The 15,282-nt window shown below is 38.1% G+C and overlaps 2 protein-coding genes across 2 annotated transcripts; both read left to right on the top strand.

Annotated features, from left to right (window-relative positions):
• Window positions 1-1,021: 1,021 nt before the first annotated feature.
• Window positions 1,022-7,573, top strand: eif4a3 (eukaryotic translation initiation factor 4A3). Its single transcript, XM_048172863.1, has 12 exons — window positions 1,022-1,296; window positions 1,685-1,757; window positions 1,859-1,925; window positions 3,028-3,090; window positions 3,173-3,305; window positions 3,834-3,914; window positions 4,003-4,144; window positions 4,299-4,437; window positions 6,144-6,259; window positions 6,609-6,716; window positions 7,048-7,175; window positions 7,385-7,573. Exons 1-12 carry the CDS (start codon window positions 1,143-1,145, stop codon window positions 7,399-7,401), a joined length of 1,221 nt encoding a protein of 406 aa, XP_048028820.1. The 5' UTR covers window positions 1,022-1,142; the 3' UTR covers window positions 7,402-7,573.
• Window positions 7,574-9,896: 2,323 nt separating this feature from the next.
• opn6a (opsin 6, group member a) lies at window positions 9,897-14,739 on the top strand. Its single transcript, XM_048172862.1, has 6 exons — window positions 9,897-10,255; window positions 11,660-11,865; window positions 13,358-13,457; window positions 13,549-13,653; window positions 13,739-13,962; window positions 14,057-14,739. Exons 1-6 carry the CDS (start codon window positions 10,126-10,128, stop codon window positions 14,561-14,563), a joined length of 1,272 nt encoding a protein of 423 aa, XP_048028819.1. The 5' UTR covers window positions 9,897-10,125; the 3' UTR covers window positions 14,564-14,739.
• Window positions 14,740-15,282: the final 543 nt, after the last annotated feature.

Genomic DNA, 15,282 nt, shown 5'->3' with positions numbered 1-15,282 from the left:
CATTATACTATAGAAATGTGTTATTATTTGCGCACACATTTACTACGTTTAAAGGGATAGCTTAACCAAAAATGAACATTCTGTTTATCATTTACTCACCAAGCCTCTATGAATTTGTTTGTTTGAACACAAAAAGATATTTTGACAACTAAACAGTTGATGGACCCCATTGACTTCATAGTATAGAAAAAAAATACTATGAAAGTCAATTTTGCCCTTCAAAATATTGTCTTTTGTGTTCAGAAGAAGAAAGAATTTAAAGGGTTAGTTCATCCAAAAATGAAAATAATGTCATTAATTCCTCACCCTCATGTCGTTCCACACCCGTAAGACCTTCGTTCATCTTCAGAACACAAATTAAGATATTTTTGATGAAATCCGATGGCTCAGTGAGGCCTGCATAGCCACATTTCCTCTCTCAAGATCCATTAATGTACTAAAAACATATTTAAATCAGTTCATGTGAGTACAGTGGTTCAATATTAATATTATAAAACCACGAGAATATTTTTGGTGCGCCAAAAAAACAAAATAACGACTTATATAGTGATGGCCGATTTCAAAACATTGCTTCAGAGCTTTACGAATCGAATCAGTGAATTGGAGCGCCAAAGTCACGTGATTTCAGCAGTTTAGCCATTTGATAGGAGATCCGAGTCACTGATTTGATTCGTAAAGCTCAGAAGCAGTGTTTTGAAATCGACCTATCACAATATTGTTGAAAAGTCATTATTTTAATATTTTTCTGGCTATGGAGGCCTCACTGAGCCATCGGATTTCATCAAAAATATCTTAATTTGTGTTCTGAAGATTAACGAAGGTCATGAGGGTGAGTAATAAATGACATTATTTTCATTTTTGAGTGAACTAACCCTTTAATACAGGTTTGGAGCAACTTGACGGTGAGTAAATGACAGAATTTTAATTTTTTGGGTGAACTATCCCTTTAAGCGATTGTGAAATATGACACGTTTTAAATAAACATGATTCGAATTTAAATAGTGGGCGGCGCGTCTCGTGCATTGTGCGTCACAGCTGCGTCACAGCTGCGACACACGCGGCTCTTCCGTTCGGCCTGTGTACGCGCACAGACGCGCTTTCATATTTTAACTCGTTATTTATATTAAAAATCTCTCATAATTATGGCCGCCGCCGCAGCTCCTGTGAGGAAGAGGATCCTGAAGGAGGAAGACATGACGAAGATCGAGTTTGAGACGAGTGAAGAGGTCGATGTGACGCCGACGTTTGACACGATGGGCCTGAGGGAAGATCTGCTGCGCGGGATCTACGCGTACGGTAAAAACGATTAATTAATGATTAATTACTGCTGAAATTCATGTTATAGAGCTCTATATGAGATTTATCAGGGAGTGAGAGAAGATCTAACAACTGTACTGATCAATACACTGATTATACATTGATCAATTTACATTGTTTAGACACTGAGGAGATTGTGGGGCTTTAATAGAGCCGCCATTACTGTTAAAATCAACTAGTTCAGTCAGTAGAAATATAAAAGACAATGAGAGATCAGAATGAAGTTTACTTGTGATATTTGATAGTCTTATTGTATATTATGGGATGTTTATAACTAGGATAACACAGTTATGGTCACTAACACAGTGCTATTGTAATATGTAAATACCTCTAAATGTTTATTTGTATGGTTGTTTACTGATTTCAGGGTTTGAGAAGCCGTCAGCCATCCAGCAGAGAGCCATCAAACAGATCATCAAGGGAAGAGACGTCATCGCTCAGTAAGTCACACGGGAGAAATTACGGAAAAATGCTGGACATAATGCGATAAACATTCATTACTATTATTAAAATTGACTAACGCAGTTTGTCTGTTCTCCAGGTCTCAGTCTGGAACCGGTAAAACAGCCACGTTCTGTATCTCAGTGCTGCAGTGTTTGGATATACAGGTACGTTACAGCGCTTTTAGTCCGCTTTTCGTTTAAAGGTGCAGTATGTAAGATTTCTGTCCGCTAGAGGCCTATTCAAAACAAAGGCGTAGCTTGATGACGGCAAGTTTGAGCGCGGAATCTTGGGACATGTGGTCTCCACCTTAACGGACGGTGCAAAAGAATAGGGATTGGACTCAGGAAGAAGTCACGTTAATGCGATTATTAACGTTACTGTAGTATGAAGCAGAGCAGGAGCGAGTGTTGTGGAGCTGAACGAGGAGCTGGAGCGATTGATCAACACGCGCCTCACGAGCAGCGGGACTTTTATTATGACACAGTCGCCGGCGCCGCTTCCACTTTTCCGGTCATGAGTATGAGGTAACGCAGCTCTGTTTATCATATTAGATACATTTGAGAGTGTTGAAAATGATGTTATAACGTTACTCTGAGCGTTCGCTCGGCGGCTGCTGTGAGACACTGTTACACACTGCAGTAAGATTGATCGATTTTACAATATCATATTAAATGCTGGATGATTGTGTTGATAAATGACATGCAATTAATTTTAAAACGTATTGCATGATGGAGAAAATGCTGTATTACTGTTACTAAAAATAAAGCTGCATCTGATTATGCCATGTTAGCTACTTCACAAAATAGTGTTTTTCTCTGAGGCATGGTAAAGCATGGTACTCGCAAAAAAATCAAGAAAATTAGACGTGTTGAAAACGTGTTGAGCTATATAACAATAATTAGTTTTCTGTCTATAAATATATCAAAACCGTTGTTCCCTTGCCTATTAAAACGTGTAATATTTTAAAGCGTCTTTGGTTTTTTCATGGTTTCTACAAAATAAACCGAGGGTAATGCGGGTATGACGCCATTGACAGGCGACTCCTCACACGTCCCGCAGCCTTGATTAAAATTGCAATTTTCTCACGATTTACAAATAGTTGCAAACATTTGGGATATTGTAAGTACTCAAGTGAACAAAATATATAACACTGGCCTAGTGGTTTTGGGATATTTTACATATTGCACCTTTAACTTCCAGTAGCATTTATAGTCTTTTAAAGTATATTATATTTCCACAAACAATTTCTTGTTCCTGTTTGACTAGGTTCGAGAGACTCAAGCACTGATTTTGGCTCCGACCAGAGAGTTAGCCGGACAGATCCAGAAGGTGAAGATTTCGAAAACGCATTTACGCTTTGGGTTTTTTACCCTCACGTGTCTGACATGATGTCATTTCCTCTGTCCTCCAGGTGCTTCTGGCGTTGGGTGACTACATGAACGTTCAGTGCCACGCCTGTATCGGAGGCACAAACGTGGGCGAGGACATCAGGAAGCTGGACTACGGGCAGCATGTGGTGGCAGGAACGCCCGGCCGCGTGTTCGGTGAGTTTAGCGTTTATTTCCCGAGTTAAATGTGACGTTATTTTGTTCTCAAGCTGTTTTATTGACGTCTTTCCATGTTTGAAACACTGATTGAACAATGCATTCATTTCTGTAAGTTGTTCTGTATCTTTCAACATTCGTTCTGATGTTCATGCGTGTTTATTTTTGTGCTGTAACTTGTAGTAAAGCGAAAAAAAGACGCTCTCTCGAACTGAGGCTCTACAGCGATCTGTCACATTTAAAAGCGTCAAAACGCCATTTATTGTTTTAATTTCATAATAAAATGGACAGAATGTTAAAGATGAGACCGTTTTGAGTTTTTGCTACTTTAGTGATAAATCGCAGGTCAGCGAGTTTCTGCGCTCCTCTCTTCATATGTCAATGCGACTGTAACAATCATGTCTTAGTTTCTACTAGATTTAAGCGTTTCTTTCTCACTGGGCAGAACAATCTTGTTTCAGAACAGAAGATCCTGTTGTGGCCTTTTAATGCACGTGATTCATGACATAACATCTCGTTCTCTCTCAGACATGATCCGCAGGAGGAGTTTGAGGACTCGTGCCATTAAGATGCTGGTGTTGGATGAAGCAGATGAAATGCTCAATAAAGGTAAAGAGTCACGCAGTACTTCAGAATGCGTGAGATCACGTGTGCAAACCTGCGAGTGTTTGTGACTCTTTAAGTTTCACTTCCGCAGGTTTTAAGGAACAGATTTACGACGTGTACCGATACCTGCCGCCCGCCACTCAGGTGTGTCTGATCAGCGCCACGCTGCCACACGAGATCCTGGAGATGACCAACAAGTTCATGACCGACCCCATCCGCATTCTGGTCAAACGGTGAGACGCTTGAACAGGGTTAACAACACGTTTGTTTTGATTGCAGTGTGTATGAATGCATTATATGAACATGGGATGAGTTTAAAATACTGTGTACGTGCAGCTGCTCTGAGAGCAAACGTCATGTTGAGTTGATGTTTCTGTTTGTCTGCAGTGATGAATTGACGCTGGAGGGGATCAAGCAGTTCTTCGTGGCCGTCGAGCGAGAGGAGTGGAAGTTTGACACGCTGTGTGACCTGTACGACACGCTGACCATCACGCAGGCCGTCATCTTCTGCAACACCAAACGCAAGGTCAGGGTCTACAATAAACCACTCTACACTTACTCATCTGCTAGAAGTGTTTGGCATCTAGATGTCCAGCATATCCGGTAGGGATGGGTCAGTATGGTCAACCAGTCGAGTGTTTAGTGGATTAGCCACAGTATTTGCATGACTTTTTTCCTGTTTTGTGAGCTCTATGAGAGGTTATGTGATGTTTTAATGCACAAAACTACATTACCGGTCCATTTTGGAATACGGTAAAATTAAAACGGTAATATTGTGAATATTATTTCATTTTAAAATGGATATTTTGTCTGAATATATTGTAAAATGTAACTTCATATTCATATTTTTTGTGGAAACTGTGATAGGTTTTATTTTTCTGGATTTTTTGATGAATAGAAAGTTAAAAAGAACAGCATTTATTTGAAATGGAATCTTTTATAACATTATAATTGTTTTTACTGTCACTTTTGATCAGTTTAGTGTGTCTTTGATGAATAAAAGTGTTTCTTTTTTAGAATCTTACTCAACTTTTGAATGATAATGTATGGTTTTCACAAAAATCTGAACTCTTTTAAACACTGATAATAATCATTAATGTTTCTTGAGCAGCAAATCAGCATATTAGAATGATTTCTGAAGGATCATGTGACACTGAAGACTGGAGTAATGATGCTGAAAAATCAGCTTTGATCACAGGAATAAATTACACTTTACTATATATTCACATAGAAAACTACGGAAGAGGATTAGGGCCAAGCAGCAATAAAAAAATAAAACCATCTCGAGATTAAAGTCGTTAAATTACGAGAACAAATTCGGTATATTGAGAAATGTCGTTAAATTTCGAGATAAAAGTCGAGATAAAATGTTGAGAATAAAGTCATTAAATTATGAGAAAAAAGTCGTTAAATTACGAGAACAAATTCGGTATATTGAGAAATGTCGTTAAATTTCGAGATAAAAGTCGAGATAAAATGTTGAGAATAAAGTCATTAAATTATGAGAAAAAAGTCGTTAAATTACGAGAACAAATTCGGTATATTGAGAAATGTCGTTAAATTTCGAGATAAAAGTCGAGATAAAATGTTGAGAATAAAGTCATTAAATTATGAGAAAAAAGTCGTTAAATTACGAGAACAAATTCGTTAAATTGAGAAATGTCGTTAAATTTCGAGATAAAAGTCGAGATAAAATGTTGAGAATAAAGTCATTAAATTATGAGAAAAAAGTCGTTAAATTACGAGAACAAATTCGGTATATTGAGAAATGTCGTTAAATTTCCAGATAAGTCGAGATAAAATGTTGAGAATAAAGTCATTAAATTATGAGGAAAAATTTTTTCTCGTAATTTAACGTCTTTTTTCTCATAATTTAATGACTTTATTCTCATAATTTAATGAGTTTATTCTCAACATTTTAACGACTTTTTTCTCGAAATTTAACAACTTTAATCTCAACATGGTTTTATTAATTTTTTTATTATTGCTTGGCCCTAATCCTCTTCCATAGCAAACAGTTAATTTAAATTGTAAAAATATTTCACTATTTTTACTATATTTTTGATCAAATAAATGCAGTCTTGATGAGCAGAAGAAACTTTTAAAAACATAAAAAATCAAAACTTTTGACCAGTTGTTTATTTTGCAGTCGAATGCTGATGAATCAGTGCTGAGAATGCTTCATGCAACAGCGTCTTTCGGTTTTGTTTAATTTCTGCCGTGTGTTTTCAGGTGGACTGGCTGACGGAGAAGATGAGGGAGGCGAACTTCACCGTGTCGTCGATGCATGGAGACATGCCACAGAAAGAGCGAGAGTCCATCATGAAGGAGTTCAGATCTGGAGCCAGGTAAACGGATAAACATATTTTCTAAACATGTTATAGATCTTACAGAACAATTCATCCGTGCATGTTGCATTTTTAAAAATCGCCAATCGTTTAGTGCACTTTAAGCCCCACCCCTACAAGCTCACTCATCTGCATACACTTGAGAGCCACACCCAATCAACAACTGATGCACAGAACCAAGCCCCGCCTTACATTTTTTTTTATCTGTTACATATTTACAATCTGTTCCACAATATGAAAGAGAAGATCTGTCGCTTGTTACATCGACTTTAAACACAGTTGACAGGAAGCAGATTAATGTGCCAGAAGTGTTTGAGATGTTAATCTTTCTGCTGTTTTTCTTGTGCAGTCGAGTGTTGATCTCCACAGACGTTTGGGCCAGAGGTCTGGATGTTCCTCAGGTTTCTCTCATCATTAACTACGATCTTCCCAACAACAGAGAGCTGTACATCCACAGGTACGGACACAGATCTCAGTCTCGGCAATGAATGAACTCACTCGCTCTAGACACTTGAGTACAAACATCTCGAGCATCTAGAGACTAAAACTAAAGCATAAAAAACATTTTTGTTACTCGAAATATAAAGGCCCGTTCACATCAAGTACAATAAAGAATTAGTTAGTTAAAATGAATATGAATATAAAATGGATTGTATGATGAAACAAAACAAAAAATATAAGAACTAAATCAAACTGTTAATAACTGTATCTCAGTGATACTAAAATAACTCTGATCTAGACAGATCTGATCATCAGATGTGAGTTTGAATTATCGTGTCTCTCGTCAGGATTGGTCGATCGGGTCGTTATGGCAGGAAGGGTGTGGCCATCAACTTTGTGAAGAACGACGACATCCGTATCCTCCGTGATATTGAGCAGTACTATTCCACGCAGATCGACGAGATGCCCATGAACGGTGAGTCTCGATTTGTGTTCTACATTCATCATCTCTTCAGATTATTCATTTTAATGAATGGGACATTATCATAATATTTACATAATATATCATTTAACATTTTTGTTTTATTGTTCTATACTTGTTGGTACAATTTCATGCGAGTCATTTGTTGCACAAGTTGCGTTGTCAGAATGTTTAATCCAGATTCTTGAACTCTTGTGTTTCAGTGGCTGACCTGATCTGAGGGCTGAAATACTCCAGCACCGTTACAGTTTTGCTTTCATTTGGATCTTTTATTTTTCATCTCTTGTAATTCTTTTTATTTACTCTTTTTATGTAGTTTGAGCGTGCTCAGATGTGACGGGAGTTTGTGTTCCTGCACTGTTGGGTTTGTAAATAAAGAATCTTTGTCTCCATCTTTGATCTGATGATTTATTCTAATTATTTTCTTGTGTAAACTGAATTAATCAAAGGTTCTGACTGAACTGCAGTGTTTCGGCGTGTGATATTCTAGATTGGAGGCTGTTGGTAAGAATTATCATCAGCAAACACTTTCAACAGTCAGTCCTGAATCATTGTTTTTATCTAAAGCCATGGTGTTAAAACACCATCCATCCAACAGTTAATAAGAACTGCAAAACACTTCAGATTCTTCATATTGGTAATCAGTCATATAACAAAACCACCATCTAATGAGTCGGTATTTCTGATTCATTTACTGTAGTCAGTAGTTCTGCAAGTCTCTAAATGGTTCAGTTCTGTTGACCCATCTGGTCTGTTAATGCACTCGTTCGTTCATTCATTCAGAAAATCCTCCTTCAGTCTCAAGGTGAATGTTTTAAAAGCACTAAAGCCGCATACTTCAAATGTACGAGACGTTTCATTTACGTTAATGGAACATTTTAGCGCTTTTGTGTTGTTGTAGTGAATATCTGACAGACACACGTCTCTCAATCCTCTTAGGAGGTTATTTACAGCTGATGGCAGATTACATTCATTGAGCGACAGATCTGGACTCAACATTAGACTGACTCATAAAACCTTGTGCAACTCTTACCTGTGAACTCCTCGCCTTTTGGCAAAATAGACGCTTTCGTTGCATTTTCTTTTCCTCTTACCTCTGATATGGAAGCACATTTCTGCCTCATAAGAAAAACATCCTTTTGTAAATCCTAATTTATGACATAAAAAGTTGACATACTAAGTGATTTATTAGATTAAAAGTCAAAATTCTGATTTAGTCAAAATTGACACAAACGTGAAATTATCAATTGTCAATTATGACAGTTAATTGCTGAAATTATGACTGAAAAGTTAATTTTGACTATCATAATTTTAACTATATGCAATAATTTTGACTTATAATTGTGACTTTGTGTCATCATTTTGACTGTTTCATTTTGACTAGATGTTATAATTTTGACTTTCATAATTTCGACTGTCATAATTTTGTCTTATTATGCCATATTTATGACTAACTATTTATGTTATAGTTTTTATGTTACAATTAAGAATTACGCCTATAATCGTGCTTCCGTAGTATGAAATCTAATAGTGTTTAATAGACCGTCAGGGGTAACCGCTATATTTCTGCTTTTCCATAACTCACTTTCAGAGACTGAATTTGCATTTAATTCATTTCAAATGATCTTTTATTCGGCTGAAATGAGGTTTATCATCTTTGTTTTTGTCAACTTGAACTGTAAAGTTGTTTAAATTGTAGTTTTTAGTTATTTTACAGTTTCAGAGTTTGCTGGTATGACAATATTGCCATTGTTTTTCTTTATATAAAGGATGGCGTTATATAAATGAAACCCTTACTGCAGTGATGTTGATTATTTGAATGCTTTTGGATTTGGATGCTATTGATTCTCTAATGGCTTTAAAAATGATAGAGTGAATAAGTTTTTAAACTCAGAAATGTCATAGTGCCAAAGTGAAATGAGTTGCGACGCGGTTTCATGTTGTCAGTACTGACTCACTTTTCCTCTCCTATTTAACAAATTGGTTCTATTAAAAGTGGCTTTAAACAAAAGACTTCAAACTATGTGTGTGAAAGCGGTTTACACTCGCTGACCACTAACAAACCCAATCACACAAAAGCAGAAACGCTCTTTATTCCGTCACTCATAGATTTTGAAAATGATGGTTTCTATATTTGTCACTGGTGTAATATTTGTGTCTATATTTGTGTACTGGTTTGTGCTCCAGACATCAGTGATTTACTGTATGCCAGATCTTGTGCAGCATGTAAAGCGGAGATTATCCTGAAGCCGTCTGCTCTTCACCAGATCCTCAACTCCTTATTCAACAGATCCGATTAGTCGAGAAATGTCTCCCACTGACCGGCCATCACACGTCCATCACGTCAAACACAGTTAACAGGGTTGATTTTCACCTGTAATCACTCAGGTCATGACTAACACTTTCTTCCTCCTCCATGTTTCATTTCAGGATCATTTCCACTAATAACTGAAGAGTTACTGCTCCATCATTCACACACTGTTAGTTTTTACTTTTTATTAATGCTTTGAATTAGTTTGTTTTATATTTTCCATTTTTATTTTAATTTTAGTTGAAGTTTTAGTTGTTTTTTTTGTTTTTAAAGATGGCTATATAGTTTTATTCATTTTAAGTACATTAAGTTCATTAAATGAAAATAAGAAATGCATTGACAATAAAGTGAAATAAGTATAATTTGAAGCACTAAAATTATTAACTGTGTGTGTGTGTGTGTGTGTGTGTGTGTGTGTGTGTGTGTGTGTGTGTGTGTGTGTGTGTGTGTTGCTCTCCTGACTGAAGGTGGATTAGCTCGTGTAACGTCACATCTCCTCGGTCGGTATTTTTAACCGGATTTTCCGAGTCTCTCAGCGGGAGAATCGACGCGCTTTAAGGGCAGAACGGCCGATAAAGGAGCTGCAGGTGGAGATTGTGTTGTTCATGACTCTATAAACGCTCAGGAATCAGTATGTCTGTGCAAAACCCGCTTCAGGTGGTGAACATCCCCTGGAGGAACAACAACTTCAGCCTGATGAGTCGCGATCCGCCGCTGTCCGACCAGGGAGAGACGATCATCGGCGTGTACCTGCTGGTTCTGGGTCAGCTGCTTCCTTCACTTTACTTCATTTTTACCTCTATTTCACATTATCAGGAACTTTAGATCAGTGAAAAACACTTCATCATGTTCTTATCGATTATTCTTTGTCATGTTTTCAAAAATCTGACAGAGCAACAAGACAAAATGCAAGTATAATTTCTGAAAGCAAGTGTTATTACAGCTAGTTTTAAGGATATTTTTGTAAAAATAAAATAACATAAAGATGCTTATTATAATTGCAAATGTAATGCATTGTATTATTGCTTTTGAATTAAATATTATTATGCATTACATTCCTTCTTTCTTTATTAAGTCCTGGGGTCTGGGGCCCCATAAAGTCTAGAAATAAATGTTGGAAAATGAAATTTTATGATTACACTTTATTTGGTAACACTTTATTTTACTGTCATTGTTACATTTAATTACTGTAGTAATAACTAATTAATTATGCATAATTACATGCAATTAACCCTAAACCAAACCCTCATGCCTTACATGCAGTTAATTATTATTTCTCAGTAATTAAATGTATAATTACACTGTAATACTGAAACCTTAAAATAAAGTGTAACCCTTTATTTTAAGGTAAAGTACTTATATTCAAATAAGTACTGAGTAATATAATTAACTACATGTGCTTTCTGTAGTGTTACGTTATAGGTTTATAGGGTTAGTTAATTGTAATTAAGCATCATTTTCTGTTATTACTGTAGTAAGTACATGTAGTAACATACAACTACATCACCTTAAAATAAAGTGTTACCAAATAAATAAATTAAATTAAAATAAATAGATAAATAAAAATGTGATTAGTTAGTTATTAAACTATGAAATAGATTAAATTAGATTAAAATAAATATTTTTTATTAAAAATAAATAAATAAAATAGATTAAAATTAAATAAATAATACATTACTGTAGTGAGTCGAAAAATATATATAATAATATAACAATAGATACTCATTTTAGATTCATAAATTGGGTGTTTATTAGAGATAGACGTGTTTTAAACGTTAGGATGGGGTCGCTCACATGAGGAGGATTGTATTTGTGGATCTAAAAGATTGAAAAGCGCTGCTTTAGCATATTGAATATAAAGTTTAATTGTTCTAGTGAATGACTGTAGTAATGAACACGTGGATTAGAGCAGCTCAGGTCTGAGATCTTCTGTGTCCTGATGGGGGAGGAAATCCGTCCGTCCGTCTGTCTGTCTGTCTGTCAGGGTCATTAGAGTTAATCAGGACTAGTTTATCAGTCCAGCACAAACTCTTTTATACCTAAATATTATTATGTATTGCTGTGTGCTGGAGATGGGGTCATTCTTGTTTGAGAATCTTTGCATAAAGTAACCCTCGTTTCATAGAGTGACGTGTGTGTGTGTGTGTGTGTGTGTGTGATTGTGCAGGTTGGTTGTCATGGTTTGGGAACAGTATCGTGATCTTCATCCTGTTCAAGCAGAGATCTTCTCTCCAGCCCACCGACTATCTGACGCTCAATCTCGCCATCTCCGACGCCAGCATCTCCGTGTTCGGATATTCCCGAGGAATCCTCGAGATCTTTAATGTGTTCAAGGATAATGGCTACCTCATCACATCTGTGTGGACGTGCCAGGTACAGGAAGTGGAATTATGGGTAGCCAGCTAAAGGGGTGGTTTATTATGATTGGACTTTTTTAACTTCAGTTAGTGTGTAATGTTGCTGTTTGATCATAAACAACATCTGCAGAGTTACGACACTCAAAGTTCAATGCAATTTAAGGACTACAACAAACGGCTGGTAGGGACTACAATGAGCTTCTTCCTGGGTTAGTGACATCACAAACCCTAAAATTTACATAAACCCCGCCCCCGAGAACACATAACAAAGGGGGCGGGGCCATGTTGGGCTGCTTTAGAGAAGAGGAAGAGTTGTTGTAGTAGAGTGTTGTTGTCATGCCGTCATTTTACGTCGGACTGCTTCACAAACGAGGGTCAATTCAACACAAAAGATGAACATGACGGCACATGCTAGTGGATGAGTTGAATCAACTCCACAGCAACTACATCAATTTATCCACTAACCATTCAGAAACGTCTAAAAGTTGTAACTTCTTCCTGAGTCTCTCCATCAGTGTCGACTCCGGTTTGAACAATGTAAGGCTGAACACTTTTGTCATTTTGACTGCGTGAGATTCTCCAGCTTTGTTGTTGTTGAGCTGTTAAAGCTCCGCCCTCTTCTGGAAAGCGGAGCTCATTTGCATTTAAAGGGACACACACAAAAACGGCGTGTTTTTGCTCACACCCAAATAGGAGCAAATTTGACAAGCTATAATAAATGATCTGTGGGGGATTTTGAGCTGAAACTTCACAGACACATTCTGGAGACACCAGCTTACCACCATCTAGTGAAAGTGGCGTTATAGATCCCCTTTAAAATATATTGATTGAGTTGTGGTGTGGTTTTACATTTAGAACGATTTTTTAGAACTGTATCTTCATTATTATAGTCTAAATGGACATTGAGACAGTTTTGAACTAGATGTTTGAAACCAACATGAGTGTGAAAACAAGCACTTATGACTGAGATCTGGAGATGATGCTTCAGTATATAAAGAAAAAATCACATGTGGTGTTTTTACAGATGATAATAATGGATGTGAGATCTTTGTGAACATGTGTTGGTCAGTGTCCGTGTCTCGAGCGAGAGTTTAAACCCATTAAGGGCTTCTGGACTGAAAGCCGGTCTCATTGAGACGTGGAGGTGTGATCAGAGCTGATTCTGTGTGTAACTCACATTAAAACACCATTAACTCATTTCATAATTGCCAGTGTCTGTCATTAATTCAGTTAAAGGTAATTTCGATAATTTTACAGACGTCATCCACATCTATATGCTTTTATGAAGCCAAACTAAATGGATATTCAGACTTAAAGTAGTTTTATTGTGTTTAATTGTTAGAGACATTGCAAAAATATGTTATTGCATAACTAGTTGTTTGAAACCAACACGCCAAATGGATATTCAGACTCGAAAAGCAGTCTGAGAAGATGACTCTCCAGCTCTTGCAGATGAACTAGTTTTCAGAAGTCACTCATTTCTCCACGCTTCTGCTGTTCTCTCTCAGGTGGACGGTTTCTTCACGCTGGTTTTCGGTCTCGGCAGCATCAACACGCTCACCGTCATCAGCATCACCAGATACATCAAGGGATGCCATCCGAGTAAAGGCAGGAACATTTCCATTACAGCTGTAACCTGACGTAATTAATTCCTGGTCGATTCTCTGTTCTTATCTGAAGCGCTGGTGTTTGTTCGCAGCTCACTGTATCACCAACACCACAGTGATGATGTGCATCATTTTCATCTGGCTCGGATCCTTGTTCTGGTCCGGCGCTCCCATCCTGGGCTGGGGAAGCTACACAGGTCAATACAACATCATGTGAAGATATACACACACACATGTATATATATGCATCTAGAAAAGTGTTTGTTTCTCGCTGTTTGACAGATCGAGGATACGGCACCTGTGAGATCGACTGGGTCAAAGCCAATTATTCCACCATCCACAAGTCCTACATCATCTCCATCCTCATCTTCTGCTTCTTCGTCCCTGTGCTGATCATGCTGTTCTCATACGTGTCCATTATAAACACGGTGAAGCGAGGCAACGCCATGTCAGCGGAGGGCGACCTGACCGACAGACAGCGCAAGATCGAGAGGGACGTCACTATCGTGAGTCTGACTTCAGCCATCGCTGAACATATATATTTTTTCTTGTTCCTGATGAAGTTCAGGTGTTAAAATCAATCACATGTTTGTGTCTCAGGTGTCCATTGTGATTTGCACGGCGTTCATCCTGGCCTGGTCTCCGTACGCCGTGGTGTCCATGTGGTCGGCGTGGGGTTTCCACGTGCCGAGTCTCACCAGCATCTTCACGCGACTCTTCGCCAAGTCCGCCAGCTTCTACAACCCGCTCATCTACTTCGGCCTGAGCTCCAAGTTCCGCAAAGACGTGAGCGTGTTGCTGCCCTGCAGCGGCGACGGAAAAGACACCGTCAAACTCAAACGCTTCAAAAAGATCAAGGGGAAGGCGGACGGCGCGTCACCCGGAGCCCCGCGCCAGCGCTTCAGGCCCTGCGGCGAGGAGAACCGCGGCTTACAAAAGATCGAGAAAAAGTACCATCCAGGGCGAGAGCCGGCAAACCCCGCCCCCAGCCCGGACTCAGGGGTGGGCAGTCGCCCCGAGACTCCGCCCCCTGCTAATAAACAGGTGTTCACCATCGACGTGCCCGAGCCGTCAGACACGCCCGAGTCTGAATGCGTCAGACTGTAGATCTGGAGTGATCGCGACCATTTTTCTGTTTGATTTTTATATACGAATGACTTTATGTTAATGATGTAAGCAGCACGAAAAGCTATTTTTGTAAATGATGGATGTAAATGTGAAATATTGTTTTTTAACAACTGTGTACATCAGCATTAATAAAGAAAGTTTTGTGTTGACATGAAGTTCATCACGTTTTTTCCTAAACCTAGTAAAAGTGAAACACATTAAATTTTAAACATGACTTTCCAACAGATTTTTTGAGACTGGTTGCGTCCAACCTGAATAGAGTACCTCAGGGATGACGCGTTTTTGTAGGCCAACCCGGAAGTTAGCGGCGCACGGGTTCCCTCGGTTGAAAGCCTATTCATTTTTCCCATAGACTTTTGGAAAATCGCAGAAAATAAGCTCTGTGTTTAACAAAGGGTTATGACACTTACACGTTTTGTCTATCAAGATAATCTTTACAAGTTAACACAACATTTATAGAGTTTGAAGCCTTAATAAAGTCGTCAGATATAAAAGGCTAACAGTAGGCTATAAACGGACTACAGCACACCATGGTCGCGGATCAACGTCGTCACCACCAAGCGTCCTCAAACTTTATTTATAAACATGCTCGCTGATTGTGATCTGCGCTGTTATTAATACTTATCCACTTTTTCATGAGAAATGCTGTCCAAATGTCCCGTTTTTAATGATGACATCTAAAGTCCCCGCCAAAGGAA

Source organism: Megalobrama amblycephala, linkage group LG21 (genome assembly GCF_018812025.1).
Source record: "Megalobrama amblycephala isolate DHTTF-2021 linkage group LG21, ASM1881202v1, whole genome shotgun sequence".
Taxonomy (NCBI): domain Eukaryota; kingdom Metazoa; phylum Chordata; class Actinopteri; order Cypriniformes; family Xenocyprididae; genus Megalobrama; species Megalobrama amblycephala.
The sequence above is the reverse complement of the archived record's forward strand: the minus strand, read 5'-3'. Positions and strand labels throughout refer to the sequence as shown.

What these genes read in the sequence shown, in the direction of transcription:
- opn6a (XM_048172862.1), top strand. Translation starts at nt 10,126, where the DNA reads ATGTCTGTGCAAAACCCGCTTCAGGTGGTGAACATCCCCTGGAGGAAC. An exon ending in CATCTGTGTGGACGTGCCAG is followed by an intron (nt 11,866 to 13,357) that starts GTACAGGAAGTG and finishes GTTCTCTCTCAG; the next exon opens with GTGGACGGTTTCTTCACGCT. An exon ending in GGGCTGGGGAAGCTACACAG is followed by an intron (nt 13,654 to 13,738) that starts GTCAATACAACA and finishes GCTGTTTGACAG; the next exon opens with ATCGAGGATACGGCACCTGT.
- eif4a3 (XM_048172863.1), top strand. Translation starts at nt 1,143, where the DNA reads ATGGCCGCCGCCGCAGCTCCTGTGAGGAAGAGGATCCTGAAGGAGGAA. An exon ending in TCTGCAACACCAAACGCAAG is followed by an intron (nt 4,438 to 6,143) that starts GTCAGGGTCTAC and finishes GTGTGTTTTCAG; the next exon opens with GTGGACTGGCTGACGGAGAA. An exon ending in GAGTTCAGATCTGGAGCCAG is followed by an intron (nt 6,260 to 6,608) that starts GTAAACGGATAA and finishes TTTCTTGTGCAG; the next exon opens with TCGAGTGTTGATCTCCACAG.